Here is a 14,943-nt window from a genome sequence, read left to right as displayed (position 1 = left end):
GTAGTAGTGAAGGGTAGGTTTCCTAAGGGTCTAGGGGCCTTATAGATATTGTACTCGAAAAGAAGTTCACGCATGAAGATAGCAAGCATTGTGGTCTGATGATTGATTACGCTGCTCAATTGCGTGTCTCGGCCACATCCCGCAAGATACCCAGATGGACTACAAATCCCGGGTTCGACCGTAATCCCTCAGATAAAGCGTTATCTGGGATGCGCCACGTCCGGAAATACTTGTTGAACTCCTTTATCCACGCCTCGAATATTTCCGGATCTCTGAGTTGCTGTGCGACAAGACAGACGGCGGGCCTGTCGGCACCGTTCTCGTCCGATCTTCTCAATCTACATACATCAGCACAGGTCTGCACCAACGGTTGGATCAGCGTGTCATTGTAGATACAATCGCAAGCAACGACGAGGTCAAAGCTCTTGGTCTTGTCGGTTCCTGTAAGGGACGGGGTCACCTCATCTAATTCCCAGTCCAGGGGGACGAATCGTAGCTCAGTTCTAGGACTGGCAGCTGATGGCTTGGATTTGCGCTTTTGAGAAGTAGTAGCCTTGACTTGTTTTGGGTTTATCAAGGGACTATTTTGTTCAATGTTCTTCTCTACTAGCTTCGCAACGTAGGACTGATCTGTGAGGGTGTACCTCGCTACCAATGGCGAAAGGACCAATCCTACCAGGCCAGAGATTCCACAACCCAATTCCAGCACGTCGGAACTGGATGATAAGATCCCAGAGGTCCACAGGGGATTACCGGATGCTGCTAACCAATCGGCAACGAGCGGAGTTATTTTCCATACAACAGCGCCTGTGGTGCTGCCCGGGCGATTCAAGATGGTTGGTGATTGATGAATCACGTAGTCCTTGCCAGCTACGTTAAGGTCCAACGTGGTCGCATAAGGGTCCACGAAGCCCAAATTCTGAGATGGGATATCCTGGGAGTACAGTAAGAAGGTTTCTAAGTAAAGGAAAGGTGTGTTAGTGGAAATTGAGAGATATACATGAGGTATGTTAGGTACGTATGTATGCATGTAGAGACGGGAGGTCGGGATGTAAAGAGGTCGGGATGTTGTAAGAGGGACGGAGACTCGGTCTCAAATCTTGCCTTCTTCTGGGTCTAATATCTCTGGACCAAACCGACCAAGCAGGGACCGGAAATCCATTATTGATTTAGCCGCAACGCCCTCGACGCGCAAGTCTACAGCCACACGCCAGGAACACCGCATCGTCATTCGTGTTGAATCATGAATTAATGCTGCACGCTGTAATCAAGAGAGTTGCTCACAGGAATTACGTGTACGAGACGGTTGGGGGGGGGGTATCTTATAGATCGTCTGAAACCTTGCTGGAAGAAGAGTTGCGGCTTATTTACCTACCTATGTCAGGTACGTCAGGTATGCCTGGAATATCCCGACGGTGAGGTTTTTGCAACTGTAACGCTAAGGTAATTTACCTAGGTAGCTGTCAGGAGGCGCGCTTTCGAATGGATTCGTTCCCAACTTCGACCGTCCCGTTGTAACCGAGGAAGTTGATGAAACTATAAAACGACTTTACTATGTATGTTAAGAAAATAAATATTTAAAGGCGACTAATTACTAAAAATTCGCGGTTTTATTGAAGGTTTAGTTTAGGTTGAACTAGTACCTTAGGTACCTAACCTGTAGTGCCGTACCTAGGGTAGTTCTGGGTACCTAGTCGGCTAGTACCTTGTACTAACTAACACCAGACGCTAAACTCATCTAGGGTCAAGGGGATCAAGTCTCGGCACCTCAAATTGGCAAGGGGTAAACCGTACCGGACAGTTCTATTGGAACGGATTGACACTAGTGTCGTCATGGGGAGAGTGAAGGTAAGAGCTTAGCAGCCCGGGCAGCACAGGAAACGCCCTTAGGAATCTTGGTTCCATTGGGGAAGCCCCAAAAAAAACCCGCTTGCACTTCCAACTTACAAGAACCAGGAAACCACCCAACAACTTCTTCATCTCTTTCTTCATAACCAACTCAATAAACTTGCCTTTTAGGTAAACCCCAAGTTCGCTTGGATAGATTAATGAATCAATAAGATAAATTATTAATTTTCTAGCCAGCCTGAATTCGATCATAATAACCTACTTACCCACCTAGGTACCTAAGGTATTAAGACAGTTCCTTGTCTTTCCCAGCTTCCGTGGCTAACACACCAAACTTGACACCTTCAAACGTGCAACCATGACGGCCGCGAACGAATGGCGAGAGTCGAAGCTAAGGCACGTTGTCCTTCAGCCGAAAGCTACTGCGAAACTTCCCTATTCTATTGAGTCGCCCGGAGCCGAAGCTGTCGCGGGTGAGACGAAACCCCGTAGACATCCCTTGACCAAGGACGGACTCATCACCAAGCCTTCCGATGACATTAGCACCGCCTATGAGCTCCTACGAGTGAGCGTTGCCAAGTACGGCAATGCAAAGGCCATGGGATCCCGGCGCCTCGTACGCACTCATCAGGAAAACAAGAAGGTCAAGAAGATAGTAGATGGACAGGAGCAAGAGGTTAACAAGGCCTGGACATTCTTCGAACTTGGCCCCTACGAATACCTCACATATAACGACTTTGAGAAGTTGGTTTTAAACCTCGGTTCCGGTCTGAGGAAGCTTGGCATGAATAAAGAGGACAGAGTCCACATCTTCGCTGCCACAAGCGCCAACTGGTTGGCTATGTCGCATGCTGCATCCTCCCAATCTATGCCCATCGTAACCGCCTACGACACACTCGGCGAGGAAGGATTAAGGCATTCGATGGTTGCAACTGGTGCTAAGGCAATCTTCCTAGACCCTCATCTGATACCTACGCTTGGCAACGTTCTCAAAGACGCTACCGAAGTCCGCTACGTCATCTGGAACAACCAGCACCAAGTTAGACAAGAACATATAAACAACCTGAAGAGCGCATATCCTCACCTCAAGGTCGTAAGCTTCAAGGAGCTGGAAAAGCTCGGCCGAGATGAGCCCTTTGATCCCGTCCCTCCCAACCCTGAGGATCTCTGCTGTATTATGTACACCTCGGGATCTACCGGAACCCCTAAGGGGGTCCCCCTAAAGCACAGGAACCTCGTTGCTGCTGGTGAGCATCCTTATTCCGGAATGAGGTTATACCAAACTGACTTGAATCAACAGTTGCCGGTGTCAGCGTTGTAGTCCAACCCTTTATTGGCCCCGGGGATGGCCTCTTAACCTATCTTCCATTAGCCCATATTCTCGAGCTTGTTTTTGAAAACGCTTCTCTATACTGGGGATGCACTATGGGTTACGGAAACCCAAAAACACTGTCGGATACCTCGGTTCGCAACTGTTATGGCGACATTCGCGAGTTCAAACCCTCCGTCCTGGTCGGTGTGCCGGCGGTATGGGAGTCGGTCAAGAAGGGAATAACCTCCAAAGTTCACGAAGGTGGTCCAGTCGTCCAGAACATGTTCTGGGGCGCGCTGGCATTAAAGTCTAGACTATTATCTACTGGTCTACCTGGAACCGGTCTGCTTGACTCTATCGTCTTCAAGAAAATCAAGGAAGCGACTGGTGGCCGACTTAAGCTCTGCCTCAACGGTGGCGGCCCTGTCGCAAAAGAGACCCAACGGTTCATTTCTTTGGCCATTGCACCGATGATCATCGGTTACGGCCTTACGGAAACTAATGCTATGGGTACTCTCATGAGCCCTCTTGAGTGGACAACCGAGACGCTTGGTTCAATGCCCTCATGTATTGAAGTCAAGCTCGTCGACTTCCCGGATGCGGGTTACTACGCGACAAACAAACCAAACCCTCAAGGCGAGATTTGGATCCGAGGCGCCAGTGTAGCAGAAGAGTATTACCAGAATGAGAAGGAGACCAAGGACAACATGGCCCCTGGTGGCTGGTTCAAGACCGGAGACATCGGTGAATGGGATTCCAACGGCCACCTGAAGATTATCGACCGCAAGAAGAACTTGGTCAAGACCTTGAACGGCGAATACATTGCGTTAGAGAAGCTAGAGTCTATTTACCGCTCAGCTCACATTGTAGCCAATATCTGCGTATATGCGGATCAGTCGAAGGCTAAGCCCATTGCGATCATTGTACCGGCAGAACCAGCGCTAAAGAAGCTGGCCGCTGAGAATGGAATCCAGGGGTCCAGCCTGGAAGAGCTTGTTCACGATAAGAAGGTAAACAGCATTATACTGAAGGAGCTTCAAAATACCGGGCGAGCTGGTGGCCTGTCCGGCATCGAAATCATTGAAGGAGTGGCATTATCAGACGAAGAATGGACACCGCATAACGTAAGTCATCGAACCCATTTGCAAACTAGTTCCCCAAGCTAATTCTTCTATCTAGGGGCTCGTAACTGCAGCTCAGAAACTTAACCGTAAGGGTATTCTAGCTAAGTACGAGAAAGAGGTGCAGGCGGCGTACGGCTCCTCGAGCTAGGTGTCAGGAGACGATTTCAAGCCTTTTTGGGTAGATTGGCTAGACTGGTTGTGGTCGCAGTTGTGGTGTTCTAGGTAGTCGATAACCGGAAGTTACCTAGGTACCACCTTATAGGTAGATTCACGTCGTTAGAACATCATAGCACATACCGGCGCGAAGGAGGGGGGGGGGGGGGGGGCAGATTGCCATTATATTTTCACGATGGAGACGATATTGAACGGGCTTTTAGTTGGCGATGGATGCCGTATTGGTTTTGATGTCCCGTTTGAGTTGAGCGTTTTTTTATTTTACTTTTCTAATTTTTTTTTATTCGCTTCTATACTCACGTGTACATTTTGTAGAGTTATGGTCAACCCGGGCGGAAGGGAGGTAGAATACGTATAATATACTAGTCTTACTACGTTTATCATTGCATATTACATATACCTGAAGCTCAACTAGTAGCTTTGGCGGTAATCTACCTGGTTAATGAAGCATATCCGAAGCAAACGATGGAAACATAAGCTTCGATAGTTCGGTAATCTAGAAGAAAGTCATTGTTTATAGCGCTATACTCACTGGTATTGTACAGGCAGTATCCGGCATTGGTCTATAGTAGGTACCTACCTAAGGTATCTACTATAGTAAGCCCTATAAATGCAGGCATTAGTTATCACTACAAGGTCTCTTCAATTCTCTACATGCCTCTATCTGGTATCAGATCCGTCTGACGTGCATCGCACTGCTTATACATACCGGGATTACCTAACTAGATCTTGTACGTCATTTTAGTTTACTCAGCCTGGGCCATTATCTACCTACCCTGGTATGTACATCATGTATCTACATAGCCTCGAGCCTCTTTGACGAGAAAGTAAGGTACCTAACCTATCATATGTATACCTCATATGTACGTATAACTTCGCCCCAAAGACATTACCTATGTGAGAGCTTCAACATGTTCCCCGACCTCAGCCCCCTTTAGCTGTGTATAAAGGGGGCGAAGCAGCTTGTGTATCTAGTTGACGTCATGCAATGCCACCCCAAGTAAGTAGAAGTCACATATATACATTGCGAAGCCTCTGATTCTGTAATAACGTATACGGCGTTAAGTATAATCTCGTACAAGGTAGAGATTGCCTATCTACATAAAAGGCTACTTGCCTTGTCTGCTGCGCCTCGTTCTAGAAAACTCGGGAAGCGGCTGCGGCTGCGGCTGCGGCGATGGCCGAGTGGCCCGGTCCAGCTTGGCCTGCGGTCCCAGTTCCGAAGAATGAGGTGCCTAGCCGGTGCTTGATCATCACATTAGACTATCCATAACCAGAGTTCCGGGGGTGGGATAAATCAGGATCTGGCTGACAACATACAGCTGTGCTCGTCCTTCTCTTCGAATATAGATACCCGTGTAGGAGAGAGAGAAAGGAAACTTTGATACATTGGTAGCGACTCTCCAACCGGGACTTCCATCACAATTTTACCTGTTTTTTTGTTTTCTTCTTTCAGGTTTGGCTCTCGTTCTTTGCCGGATTCTCCTCCAACGTCTCCAAAGTCGCTAGCTCTTGAAAGCCTCGTCGCTGTCTATCCCCTCTCTTACGTGGTGTGTGTATTACACCAGCCCGTCGTACAGAGAGAGTGCCGAGACAATTGTCTCGTCGCGTTTGCTACCTTCCTTAAACTCATCCATGTCTAGACTGCCGTTCTCGTCTTTATCCATCATGCGGAAAATCTTCCTAACGCGCTTTTCGGGGGTATCTTCGTCTTCGGGAAGCTTCACCATTGAACCGACCTAATTCGGGCCATGCTGTTAGCATGACTTACTTGACTGTCGTTGACTGGTTAACTCTGAGATTATGCATCCATACCATTTTGTAAATCGCTTCAACGATCTTCAGCATCTCGTCATAGCTAATCTTGCCGTCGCCGTCGATGTCGTATAATTGGAAAGCCCAATCGAGCTTATCTTCCATCTTTCCTCGACTTGTAACGCTCAGAGCGCAAATGAATTCTTTGAAATCGATCGAGCCGGACTTGTCTGAATCAAAAACGTTGAATACGTAATCAGCAAATGACGATGGATCCCCGAATGGAAAGAATTGTCGGTAGATCTTCTGGAACTCTTCTTTCGTGAGCATGCCGGATGGGCAGTCCTTGAGGAAGCCTGATACATGATAAGTACAAGTTCGACCAGTAAGTTGCAGCAACGCGACGACCCGGATGTAACCAACCCTTATACCACTGTTGCAGTTCCTTCTTGTCGAAATGCGTGGATTTCTGGAGCTCGGCTAGCTGCTCTTGAGAGAGCTTTGATTGACTAGGTAACTTGTATTAGTCGGACTATGCGACGCCTCAATGGGGAACAATGACGATGAAACTATTTCCGACATCTCCTGTATAGAAGGGAGGGTAATTCTCGCATTCCCGCGCAGCCGTACGTGACAGAATTATAAATCGTACGAGATAATTCAGGCAGACTCACGATTTTCCCATTTTGTTTTCTTATTTTTATTTTGGTAATCTCGCGGTGGCGACTATTCTATCAAGCAGGATGTTTCGCGGTGTTGATGGGAAGGTCGGCGTTCGTCGTGTGTGGAATCTCGCGAGGCCGAGGATGAAGGGGGGTTTGTTGATTATGCGACAAGTTCGAAAGCGAAAGCAAATGATGGCAAGGTGGGGGGGGGTTCTGTCGCAACGGTGGAAGATAACAATAAAGTCCGACTACCTAGGTAGGTTAAGGAGTTTCTCAAGTGTCGCAGCAGGGAGATCTAATGCAGAAAAAAAGGTGTGTTAATAGTGCAAATTGATGAAAAGGGTTTCGAATAACTAATACCAAAAAGAAAAAAGGAGATTGCAATAATAAGGAAAGGTTGATTGTGCTGTTCTGACTTAGAATTGGAATAATACACTGATGTGATTGATGTATGCAAGTTTGGATGTATTGTACGTAGGTAGGTACCTCGGCATGTACCTAGGTAGATAATGTAAGTTTAGGACTTCAGGAAGTATTACGTAGGTGTAAGTACCTACCTGGAAATGTGTAGCCTGTTGTGAATTAAGTACCTATAATTTTATAGGTACGGATGAATATATGTACCTACTACTAACTACCTATATGCATATGCATACATAATGTGCCTTATGACGCAGGTAGATGTAGGGAAACTTCCAAGGTTGGGACAAATATGTGTAGGTACTTAGTATTGTACCGCCTCAATGGTGCTTTGTAAGAAACTTTATAAAATATGTAACGCGGTAGGTAGGCTACTTAAAAAGGGCTGGACCTGGCCGGTTGATCAAGGCTGAAGGCGGCCGAAGAATTGGGGTACGCAGATGAGATCCGAGCTTCGCACTTATTTATATTGAATCCTGCGACCCGTTCGTGTAGTGTAATAGGTGCGTGCAATGGGTGCAACGGGGTGCCAATTACATTCACGATAAGAGGCAACCTACTATTGACTTATTAGGTATCGTATCGTATCGTATCATACACAATACGGCCATACAAGAACTAGAAAGAACAACAAAAAGGGGTGGGCCTCTTAGGATTACTTACACGATTCTCTTTAGGGATTCGCCAATGATCACGCTGATCACTTAGGAACGACTGCAACAATGTGATGCGGGTTGAGCCTCTTTATCCTTGTTGTAACCCTGAATTGTACAATATGTTTTTGTATGCTGGGTACGATACGTTCTGGAAATGATTTCCTTTTTTCTAGGTAATCAGGCTCGGAAAGAAGAATAACTCGATCAACTAGGGATTTGGTGAATATATAAACAACAGCTCATGTTCCTGGTTGAATTTAGAGTTGGAAACTTGGAAGATTACAATTAATTGCCTCCAAGATCAGGTAAATCAGGTAAGGGTAAGGTAAGGGGAATGGCGGGGTAGTTTTAGTAAGATCATATGAATCCGGGAAGAGGGGGGAAAGCAAAGCTTAGTATCCACAATTCGTTTCCCGTTACCTACTAACCTAAGTAGACTGCCCCTTAGGTAATTACCAATTATAGGTATAGTCCGGATAATGCTTAACTACGTCCTACCACACGCGTATAGGCTTCGACGTAATTAGGTACCTAGCCTAGGTAGTTTCTAATACCTGTGTTACTTCTCTGCATCTTCAACTTCGATGGAATTACCTCACCAGTATTTAGCCGAATACCTGTTAAACATACATACCTAATATGTAACATCCCGGACCTGTTCTATCTAACTTGACGCCATGTGAAGTCATCGTTATCTTAATCCATTCAGTTTTAACGCTAACAAAGCTATAGTTACACATTAGGTAGTTGTCGTATAGAATCAAGTTACAACTTAATAATATACCTAATGCATCTTAGGTACTAGGGCTAGGTAGATCGTAAACGATCTTGCCGATTATCATATAGGTCTAGGTATCAACGTTGATCATGCAAGGTTACGGGCCATCCCGTTTATCCGCAAATTATCGAACCTAGCAGGGTCCATACTCTCAATTTTAGGGTATGAGAACGATAACGCCGGTGGCTCGGGACATACACTAGTACCTGAATAGCTTCTTATAGTTAGGATGCTGGGCGTTACTAACTGCCTGAGTGAAAGTCACGTTGGCTACCTACCTAAGAACTGATGGCAGACCAGCCAATTCATATTGTATTGTACAAATAATTATTAAAATAGGTACATACCACCTGTAGTAAAAAAAAAAAAAAACTAAAAAAAAAAAAAAACTCGGGGCTACACGTTTGATGAAGTAGGTATGTATATATTCCACAACCATGATATATGTATGTGTCAAACAGTTGAACGAACCACGCCCAATTCACAGTTCGGCGGAGTATCTACAAAAATGGGAACCAAACGCCAGCCCAAAATCCTATCCGTCGTTCATGCACCGTCCAAGCTCCAACCGTGCTGTAGCAGACGCTCATACCTATTCGCTTCTCGTGAGGTGTCTTTAATGGACAAATAAGGGGCACATATTTCGTAGCTTATTAGACAGAACGCAAGGGCTTGCCGCTAACGCTCTGGAGTATCTTGAGAGATTTCAGAAAGACTGCCTTGAAAAAAAAAAACATTTCATCCGACGACGGTCTTTTGACTTAAGCTCTCGAGGAAACCGCCAAGGTCGTCCTTCCGAACCTCGACGACGCAGTGCTCAAAACTGTCGATTCGCACGCGCGCATTTGTCTCGCTAACCACATCCTGGAAGGCGGTGCCAAATTTATTCAGTCCATAGCCACGCTCCTTATGCTCTTCGATCTCGTCCTCTGAATCCGAATCTGACCCGTCGCTGTCTTCAGATTCTGTTTCCTCTTCCCCTTCGTCATCATCATCATCATCGGCATCGGCGGCTCTAGCCTTAGCAGCACGTTTCTCTTCCCTAATCTTTTCCTTGTTCCGTTGTTTCTGCTCCCGTTCCTTGATCTTAGCTTCCTTGGCGGCCTGTTTCTCTTTGGCTGCTTCCTTATCCAGAAACGCTAGATCAGGTCCACCACCACCACCGGTACCAACCACAACGTAGACGCCTCGTTTCTCATTTAGACTCGCTACGACGAGTGGTGTACCACGTCCACCATGTGCCAGCTTTCCGTTGGCATCTTTTTCCTGCTCAGCGAGGGCCTCGCCAACCCAAAGAGCAAGCTTCGTAAGTGCAGCGGGGTGCGTAAATAAACTGACGTCTGGTCCATCTTTAATAACACAAAGACGGAAGGCATGTAAGTGCTTGATTTGTCTTTTCCCGATCAGTGCCGTTCCTGTTCGAAAAATAGCACGGTGAAGTTCTTTTGCTATGGGAAGGCCAGCTTTTAGAGCATCGATGCTGGATACCATTAGTTTCTTACCCTAATTTCTCGTCTATTGAAACTTACTTTTCAAGAGCATCATACGCTTCCCAAAAGCGACTGACCCATTCTTGGGTCTCGGCCACTCCACTTTCATCTTCTAGGTCCTGTATTTGACTTGCTCGGATGCGGCCGTCCTCGCTGGTCACCGTATTCTGTTTACCTACCTCAAGTAGAGCGCCGATGATCACTCCAACATCCTGAGCGCTGAGCGTTGCTCGCCAACCCCAACTCCGGACAAACCCCCATCCGTCCTTGGCTCCTCCTCGATCCCTAGCATCTGTTTCTACCGCAGGTACCATATCGTCGAGGTTATATAGAGATGCATACTTTAGCAGCTTTGTACGCAGTTCTTTTTTTAGCATCATATCCATATGTGTATAGCTCTGCTTGCATTGAACAAGGCTCACGCCCATTTTTGCAAGTAATTTGTGCAAACGTTTGATACCGCTCTCGCTCCAAATGCGCAATCTTGAAAAAAGATATGGCGAATGTAGCATACTATCATAAAGGCTCCAATGTCGAATGAGTAAGAATTTTGGTTCGGGAGATAGTCGGATACTCGTGTCTTCGGGGTTCCGGGCTGTGGTAGGGATAATTCCAGCACCGTCCGAGCCCGAGAGCCTTCCCATCTCCGGTGGATTTAGTCGCCTCACCTCGTCCCGCAGGAGTTGCCGTATTCGGGCGCCACGAACGCCCATCCAGCCATTTGACGGCCTAGAATCTGAACCGCGGACCATAACAGCTAAGCCAGCTGAGGAGCGGCCATACAGCTCCATGGACGTGACGCCAACAATTGTTAGCCAGAGCAAGTCATTGTCTTCCCGGCCTAGCTCCGAAGCAAGAGAGTAAATCATTGCGCTAATAGGCTCAGAGTAAGAAGACCCCATCCGGTAATACTTCCGAAGAATCCCTTCATTTTCATTCCGCATTCGTAACAAACGCCTCCGAAGGGTACGGGCCGACGGGGCTTTAGGGGGTTGAGCTGCGGAGGGCGGATTTTCTAAGTCGTCCGATCTAATTAGATCGGAGTCCCGTATTGAAATTAGTCCACGCTGGGCCGGGCGTTGCGGGGAGTCTGGAATTGGGGTGGACTGAGAAAATGTTAGTGGGGGATTCTAGCTTTGATTGGAGAGTGACCCTACAGTATTACTCCTTCTCCTTTGACGGGGTCGGTCGTCTTCCTCGCCGCTGCTCTCATCGTCCCTGTCCGACCAAGATTTCCTCTTCTTGCCAGCACGTGGTAAGGGGTCTTGTTCTTCCACCTCGCCTTCACTTTCAGAATCACTTTCCCCATATGGCTCGCCATCATCTTCAACATCAGGCATGTCAATCAGTGCCAAGTACGCGTCTCGTTCGGCATCGAGCCCCTCTTCGATGTCGCCATCGTCGAATACGATGATACCACCTTTTCCGGGTTTATATGAGTTGCCCACCCGTCCTAAAGTTACACCACTAGGAGCACGAGCTTGATAACTGGTGACGGCGCCGGAAGTGGGCTCGAGTGGATATCCGCCGAAGACATTGCCAAGGTTCCACGGCCGATGCGAGTCTATAACCCAAACTTCAACACCGCTAAAACTCGACTCTTCGCCTTCAACCTCGAGGCCTAGAATAGTTCCCATGTCGACCATACCCCCCACGCCGAGACATACGACGACCCCTCCGCTTCCTCCACGAGTCTCCATCATGGGGCTGACAAGTTCCTGGCCGACGCGTTCGAGATCCCCATACCCAGACACGGGTTGGATCTTGTGTGGTATATAGTCATGTTTGAGAAGCCGTGTTAAAATGCGACAGGCACAGAGAGCGTCGGGTTCAAGGGCGACAAGAATGAGGACTGGAGGGGACAAGGGATGCCGGGTGTTCTGGAGATGGGTATAGAGTTTCGATATGAGATCGCGTGGCAGATACATAATTCGGAAGTATCTGAACGCGTCTTCGAGTATGCTACGTCGGATTCATAGGACCGGTGACAAAGATATAGCGGTAACGAGCTGTAGCCTTAGGGTTAGAGCCTTGGGGTAGGGTTGCGTTCGAGGAGGTTGAATCGAATCGGATATATGCCAATTGCTCGACAGTTAAGAAATATATTAGGAATTGAACCTGTGTATATATTCCATAAATGATTAACAAAAGACTTTAGGTATGAATGTTATCATATAGTGACGTTTTTGAGGAGCGGCAGGGTAGAATTGATTAATTTTAGTGTGGAGGAAGTATAAGTGTTGATGGCCGGAACGCGGTTTAAAGTGGGCAAGACGCGATTTGGTACTTCGCGGCGTGTTGGCGTAAAGCACTTTTGCAGATCCGCACTGTGTATTGCGCGTGGGACGGGTTCCACCATCCCATCCCGTATGTGAGTAAGTTCAACCGGGTCAGGTACCTGCCAGATCCAGACGAAGTCTTCAGCCACAGTTACCCTTGTACATCAAGTTATTGAAATTTGAACCTCGAAAGATCTGATTTCCTTTTTAGCATTAGCCTCGTAGATATTTTTCTTTTCCTTCTAAACCGAGAAATACTACTAAAAAAATACTAGGTTACCTATTTAGTATCAATAAGTATCTTCTTGCAATTGAGGTAGATAACCTTTGAATTGGACATTTCATAATTGCTATCTAAATTTAATGTTTCTCTCTCCTTAACATGTTTGGCCTTTGACTGACTGGACTGGATACCTCCTAAACAATATAACTATCGATATACATGGGTTACGATTGGTCGGGAATACAGCCGTACTCGTGGGACGTGTAATTACAGTTGAATTATCTTGACCATTCCATCATCCTACTCTAGTAAGAATGACTCAACCCTGCCCCACGAAGCAACTCTTGGAGCTGTGCGTCGAGGCAACATCCACAATCCAAAGCGAATGCGATTTAATACTCTCTACGGTATATCCACCTGAAGATACTTCACGGGCAGGGTTAGTAGGATGTGGTCCTGCTTTGGTTGATCTGCTATCACGGCAGGCAGCTCGGATCAGTATTTACTACCAACAGCTGAAGTCCGCGGGAATGAGCACAGCTCCAAGTCCATCCGAAGAGCAAAAGTTATCGTTAGACCGATTATCTGATATTATCTCCATCTCATATTCCAAATTCTACGCATATCTTTTCAAAGATCTTCCAACTTGCTGGCGGCAGCTTTATACCGATGCTAGTATTTTAAAATTCTGTCTGATCCTCCTCTCGACCCCTTGCGTCTATGATCACACTCCGGAATGTAGCAATGCTTCTCGTGAGCAGGTTGATAAGGCAGGCCGTCAGATTACTCAACTCATCAAACTTCTTGACTATGCGTTAATTCTCGCCGGTGCCGCTGGTGAGCAGAGAGGCAGGAAATGGGTCAATAAAGCCCTTCTATTACTCCAATCGGTCTGGAATGAACTAGGTATCGATCCAGGTGTGCCGAAGGAACTCAATACTATATTTTCGACAATAGAACCATTCACGCCGCCTGTGAAGCACCCCATCCAACGTGTCGATGTTCTATCCATCGAGGCGTTCCAAGCGTATATGGACAATCCCCGAGATTCAAAGCTAGGACCAGAACCGCTTATCATACGTGGTGCTATTGACGAATGGTCAGCTCTAACCAAGAACCCCTGGAATAAGCCATCGTATCTTCTTTCACAAACTTTTGGAGGCCGCAGGCTTGTGCCTGTCGAAATTGGCCGTAGTTATGTTGATGAAGGTTGGGGTCAGAAACTTATCACTTTCGGTGAGTTTTTATGCGAATATATCGATCCCTCCATCCCTCCAACCCAGGACAGCTCCATCGATGACACTATTTCCACTTCGTCGCAAGCGAAGCCTATTGCATACCTAGCCCAGCACCCTTTGTTCACTCAACTGCCCGCTTTGCGAAATGATATTCTCGTCCCGGATTATTGCTATACGGCACCACCTCGGCACCCAACAGACTCTAGCATTGACCAGCCGGAACTTGATGAGCCGCTTCTCAATGCCTGGTTTGGGCCGCCAGGGACTATTACACCATTGCATACCGACCCATATCATAATGTGTTAACACAGGTGGTGGGGCGTAAGTACGTACGGCTCTATTCACCCTTAAGTACGGAGCGTATGCAAGCACGAGGAAAGGAAAATGGTGTGGAAATGGGAAACACCAGTTTGATGGACGTTGGGGTAATTGAAGGGTGGGATTCGATACCCGATGACGAGGAAGACGGATTTAGCAAGGAGGATCTTGTCAATTTTAAAGCGGTACCATTTCTAGATTGTATCCTCGAGCCCGGTGACGCCCTCTACATTCCAATCGGGTGGTGGCATTATGTTCGTGGGTTGAGTGTTAGCTTTAGTGTGAGTTTCTGGTGGAATTGACGTAGGATGGAAGCGCTTATGAATAAAGTCCTTACCTGAGGTTAGCGATGTAAATCTGGAGTGTCAGACGTTAAAAGGTATATGCGCCTAAAAAAAATGCTTAGTCATAGCTTTTGTGTAATTAAGCAATATTATTCTCTTGCCAAAATATCTGAATAATTGTAACTTTACCGCCAAATATCAGGCATCTATCTACCTTAGATAACTTCCAAGTACCTAATATGGGAGTAAAAAGGGTCAAACGTTTTACTCAAAATTTAATTATTTAAGATCTCATATAACGACTCTCTCTCTCTCTCTCTCTCTCTCTCTCTCTCTCTATCCTTACATCGTCAATAATCTTAGTTCGTCTCTTCGCCA

General features: G+C 46.8%; 5 protein-coding genes across 5 annotated transcripts; 2 read left to right on the top strand and 3 right to left on the bottom strand.

Annotated features, from left to right (window-relative positions):
* Positions 1–34: 34 nt before the first annotated feature.
* Positions 35–1,552, bottom strand: F4812DRAFT_419029 (uncharacterized protein). The gene is made up of 2 exons (XM_047933307.1): positions 1,105–1,552; positions 35–957 (listed from the first exon to the last, which is right to left on the bottom strand). The coding sequence occupies exons 1-2, from the start codon at positions 1,229–1,231 to the stop codon at positions 116–118; spliced, it is 969 nt and encodes a 322-aa protein (XP_047793108.1). The 5' UTR covers positions 1,232–1,552; the 3' UTR covers positions 35–115.
* Positions 1,553–1,993: 441 nt separating this feature from the next.
* F4812DRAFT_278975 (acetyl-CoA synthetase-like protein) lies at positions 1,994–4,533 on the top strand. The gene is made up of 3 exons (XM_047930989.1): positions 1,994–3,095; positions 3,149–4,284; positions 4,340–4,533. The coding sequence occupies exons 1-3, from the start codon at positions 2,207–2,209 to the stop codon at positions 4,430–4,432; spliced, it is 2,118 nt and encodes a 705-aa protein (XP_047793107.1). The 5' UTR covers positions 1,994–2,206; the 3' UTR covers positions 4,433–4,533.
* A 1,062-nt stretch (positions 4,534–5,595) lies between these two features.
* Positions 5,596–6,898, bottom strand: F4812DRAFT_456805 (uncharacterized protein; the record flags this gene model as incomplete). The annotated part of the gene is made up of 6 exons (XM_047937054.1): positions 5,596–5,693; positions 5,779–5,969; positions 6,037–6,197; positions 6,274–6,569; positions 6,637–6,722; positions 6,888–6,898. The coding sequence occupies 6 exons, from the start codon at positions 6,896–6,898 to the stop codon at positions 5,596–5,598; spliced, it is 843 nt and encodes a 280-aa protein (XP_047793106.1).
* A 2,129-nt stretch (positions 6,899–9,027) lies between these two features.
* Positions 9,028–12,481, bottom strand: F4812DRAFT_419002 (CDC45-like protein). The gene is made up of 3 exons (XM_047933306.1): positions 11,380–12,481; positions 10,262–11,328; positions 9,028–10,212 (listed from the first exon to the last, which is right to left on the bottom strand). The coding sequence occupies exons 1-3, from the start codon at positions 12,148–12,150 to the stop codon at positions 9,471–9,473; spliced, it is 2,580 nt and encodes an 859-aa protein (XP_047793105.1). The 5' UTR covers positions 12,151–12,481; the 3' UTR covers positions 9,028–9,470.
* Positions 12,482–12,669: 188 nt separating this feature from the next.
* F4812DRAFT_418999 (Clavaminate synthase-like protein) lies at positions 12,670–14,731 on the top strand. The gene has a single exon (XM_047933305.1). The coding sequence runs from the start codon at positions 13,039–13,041 to the stop codon at positions 14,581–14,583; it is 1,545 nt and encodes a 514-aa protein (XP_047793104.1). The 5' UTR covers positions 12,670–13,038; the 3' UTR covers positions 14,584–14,731.
* The last annotated feature ends 212 nt before the right edge of the window (positions 14,732–14,943 follow it).

Source organism: Daldinia caldariorum, assembly GCF_022478825.1.
Source record: "Daldinia caldariorum strain CBS 122874 unplaced genomic scaffold F4812scaffold_3, whole genome shotgun sequence".
Classification (NCBI taxonomy): Eukaryota; Fungi; Ascomycota; class Sordariomycetes; order Xylariales; family Hypoxylaceae; genus Daldinia; species Daldinia caldariorum.
This window is presented reverse-complemented; position numbering and strand designations above follow the sequence as displayed.

What these genes read in the sequence shown, in the direction of transcription:
- F4812DRAFT_419002 (XM_047933306.1), bottom strand. Translation starts at nt 12,150, where the DNA reads ATGTATCTGCCACGCGATCTCATATCGAAACTCTATACCCATCTCCAG. An exon ending in AAAGGAGAAGGAGTAATACT is followed by an intron (nt 11,329 to 11,379) that starts GTAGGGTCACTC and finishes ACATTTTCTCAG; the next exon opens with TCCACCCCAATTCCAGACTC. An exon ending in GCGTATGATGCTCTTGAAAA is followed by an intron (nt 10,213 to 10,261) that starts GTAAGTTTCAAT and finishes AATGGTATCCAG; the next exon opens with CATCGATGCTCTAAAAGCTG.
- F4812DRAFT_419029 (XM_047933307.1), bottom strand. Translation starts at nt 1,231, where the DNA reads ATGACGATGCGGTGTTCCTGGCGTGTGGCTGTAGACTTGCGCGTCGAG. An exon ending in GATATTAGACCCAGAAGAAG is followed by an intron (nt 958 to 1,104) that starts GCAAGATTTGAG and finishes TCCTTTACTTAG; the next exon opens with AAACCTTCTTACTGTACTCC.
- F4812DRAFT_418999 (XM_047933305.1), top strand. Translation starts at nt 13,039, where the DNA reads ATGACTCAACCCTGCCCCACGAAGCAACTCTTGGAGCTGTGCGTCGAG.
- F4812DRAFT_278975 (XM_047930989.1), top strand. Translation starts at nt 2,207, where the DNA reads ATGACGGCCGCGAACGAATGGCGAGAGTCGAAGCTAAGGCACGTTGTC. An exon ending in CAGGAACCTCGTTGCTGCTG is followed by an intron (nt 3,096 to 3,148) that starts GTGAGCATCCTT and finishes TTGAATCAACAG; the next exon opens with TTGCCGGTGTCAGCGTTGTA. An exon ending in AAGAATGGACACCGCATAAC is followed by an intron (nt 4,285 to 4,339) that starts GTAAGTCATCGA and finishes TCTTCTATCTAG; the next exon opens with GGGCTCGTAACTGCAGCTCA.